The 2,571-nt window shown below is 62.8% G+C and overlaps 1 protein-coding gene across 1 annotated transcript in view; it reads right to left on the reverse strand.

The window, feature by feature from the left end:
* TAF1C (TATA box binding protein (TBP)-associated factor, RNA polymerase I, C, 110kDa) overlaps positions 1–2,571 on the reverse strand; it is a 9,904-nt gene that overhangs the window by 3,196 nt on the left and 4,137 nt on the right. The window contains 7 exon segments of the mRNA XM_010850863.1: positions 8–72; positions 155–271; positions 368–606; positions 1,234–1,307; positions 1,404–1,493; positions 1,571–1,668; positions 1,853–1,934. Coding sequence (XP_010849165.1) covers positions 8–72; positions 155–271; positions 368–606; positions 1,234–1,307; positions 1,404–1,493; positions 1,571–1,668; positions 1,853–1,934 — 765 coding nt within the window.

The following is a 2,571-nucleotide window of genomic DNA, read 5'->3' on the forward strand; positions in this document are numbered from 1 at the left end:
GGGGGGCCGGCTGCCCCGGCGTGCTGACCTTCCACAGGCCACAGTGGTGGTCAGAGCGGACAGCCAGCAAAGCTGGAGGAGGGAGAGGGTCAGGGTCAGGGTCAGGGTCAGCAGCAGGTCAGTGAGCAGCCAAGGGAGGCGTCCACAGGCTTACCTTCTCCCTGCACACTGCGGGTCACCACCTGCCGGACGGGTCCCCGGAGCTGGATACGGCCAGGGTCGCTGAGAACCTGGGGCTCGCTCTCTGGAGTCAGACTGACCTTCTGGAAACCTGGGCATCTTGCTAAGGACACGTTCACAAGCTACGGCCGCTTGAGGCCCACAACTCCCTGCCCATTCCTGGCCTGTGCTCAGCAAGGGAGGATACACAGTGTGTCCATGGCACCGCCCACGGGGTAGACCAGCTGCCCGGCCCCGGGGGTCCTGCCGGGCACCCAGGCCAGCGCGCCCCCAGTGCAGGCATCATCCAGGAGCAGCCGCTCCCAGCGCAGGGCCAGCTCCTCATGCAGCAGCTCTCCCAGGAGGCTCGCCACCGACGTGCTCAGGATCGGGGCCCCAAGGATGGAGAACCGGCGCTGGCGCTGGCTGAGGTAAGCCCAGGGACAGCTGGGGCGAGAGGACGGCGGGACGGTCAGGCCGGCCCGGGGGGCCCAGTGCAGCGGACGCGTGCTTAAATCAACCTGGAACTCCTTCCTCTGCGAGAGCACCCCACCCTATTCCCGTGCTACAGTCATACGACCCAGGCCTGGGCACTTGGGAGTCACCCCAGCCACAGTGATCAGCTCACGCCTGGCATGACACCCAAGCCAAGCCAAACTGAGCCAAGCACACCCTTCCTGGGACTTCTGCTGGTGCCTCAGGAAGGCCACTAGCCCTCTCCCTGGAATCAGTGGCCTCTCCCTGGAATCAAACCACATTGCTGCCACCTGGAGACAGTCTGCCTAGGAACTCAGCCAAGCAGAGGCTAGTGGGTGAGAAGGTGAAGGGTCAAGGCAAAGCCCTGTAACGCCTGACGCCTGGACGCAGCCATGTCTGCGCTCCATGAGCTTGCAGTCCTTCTGCCCCTGCACTGCTAGCACAGCCGCGATTTGTATGAGGAAGAGCGTGGCTCGTGCTCGCCCTGGGGAGGGTGGAAGCAAATGTTGATGGGAACCAGCATCCTGGCCTGGATCCTTCCAGAGCCCCACCACCGGCTAGGCCTACCCAACCCATCCTCTCTCACTAGCCACTTGCCCCCAGGGCTGGTGTCCACCGAGGTCCTGGTGTAGCCTCTTCACACTGACCACTGTCTTCGTCTTAGAGCGGCTCTGTGTGGAAAGGCCTCGTCAAGCTCACATGCCCTAGGGCCCACCCCGATGAGAAGTGGGGCGCCTCCCCCGTCCTGGCCAGCCAGGGTTACTCACATGTGCTCCTTCCAGTTTGAAATTCTCCAGCAGTAGCCTCCCCAGGGGTGCAAAGGCTATGTCTCCGTGGTTCCACAAGAACCGGCTGATCTGCGGGAGGAGAGGAGGCCGGGTCAGGAGGCATAGCCCCGGGCCCACGGCACTGTCCACCGGGCAGGCCCGCGCACCTGCTCAGTAACATCCAGCACGGCTCGGGGATGTCTCCGGAACTGGTAGCCTCCCCGGAAAAGCAGATCTTTGGCAGTCAGGCCGGGGTCCCAGGGATCTGAGGGAAGAGGGAGGCTGGGAAGGGACTGAAATGGAACCAGGTATCCCAGTGCCCAGAGGTGCCAAGGACCCTGCTGGGTGGAAGGAATCGGCAGGGGGTGTGGGGGGAAGGCCTCAGGGCAGGAGCTGCGGAAGAAGCAGTGAGTGGGAGCAGCTCGGGGCCCCCAGCCCAAGCTCCTTACCGGGACCAGGAGGCAGCAAGGGCAGGGGCCCAGGCATGTCCGGCTCCCAGAGCAGAGCCTTGGCCACGTGCGGCGCGCTGTCCTGAGGAAACACAACCACAGCCATGATGCAACAGTGAGCGAGCGCCCAGGCCAGGCCCTGTCATCAGCTTTTGTCTCTTCTTAACTCCTTCAGTCCTCACCAGGCCTGCCAAGCTGGTCACTGTCACTAATGATGAAGAAAATGGGAGGAGAGGGGAGGCCGTCCCTGGTCCCGGGCAGCAGCCAGAAAAGAGAAGGGCTGGGATCTAAACCCAGGCAGCCTGACTCCAGTCTGTGCTTCCCAGCTCCAGGCTGCACTGCTCTCGGAGGACTGCCCGGCCTTCACTAGCCGGTCCGGATCTCACCCTCATGTCACTTACACTCGGGAGACCGTGCAGGCGCCCACAGGCTCTAACGCTCCCCTGCAGGGCTGCTGCTGCTGCTAAGTCACTTCAGTCGTGTCCGACTCTCTGTGACCCCATAGACTGCAGCCCACCAGGCTCTCCCGTCCCTGGGATTCTCCAGGCAAGAACACTGGAGTGGGTTGCCATTTCCTTCTCCAATGCATGAAAGTGAAAAGTGAAAGTGAAGTCGCTCAGTCGTATCCGACTCTTAGGGACCCCATGGATTGCAGCCCACCAGGCTCCTCCATCCATGGGATTTTCCAGGCAAGAGTACTGGAATGGGGTGCCATTGCC

This window comes from Bison bison, unplaced genomic scaffold (genome assembly GCF_000754665.1).
Source record: "Bison bison bison isolate TAMUID 2011002044 unplaced genomic scaffold, Bison_UMD1.0 scf7180017864295, whole genome shotgun sequence".
Classification (NCBI taxonomy): Eukaryota; Metazoa; Chordata; class Mammalia; order Artiodactyla; family Bovidae; genus Bison; species Bison bison.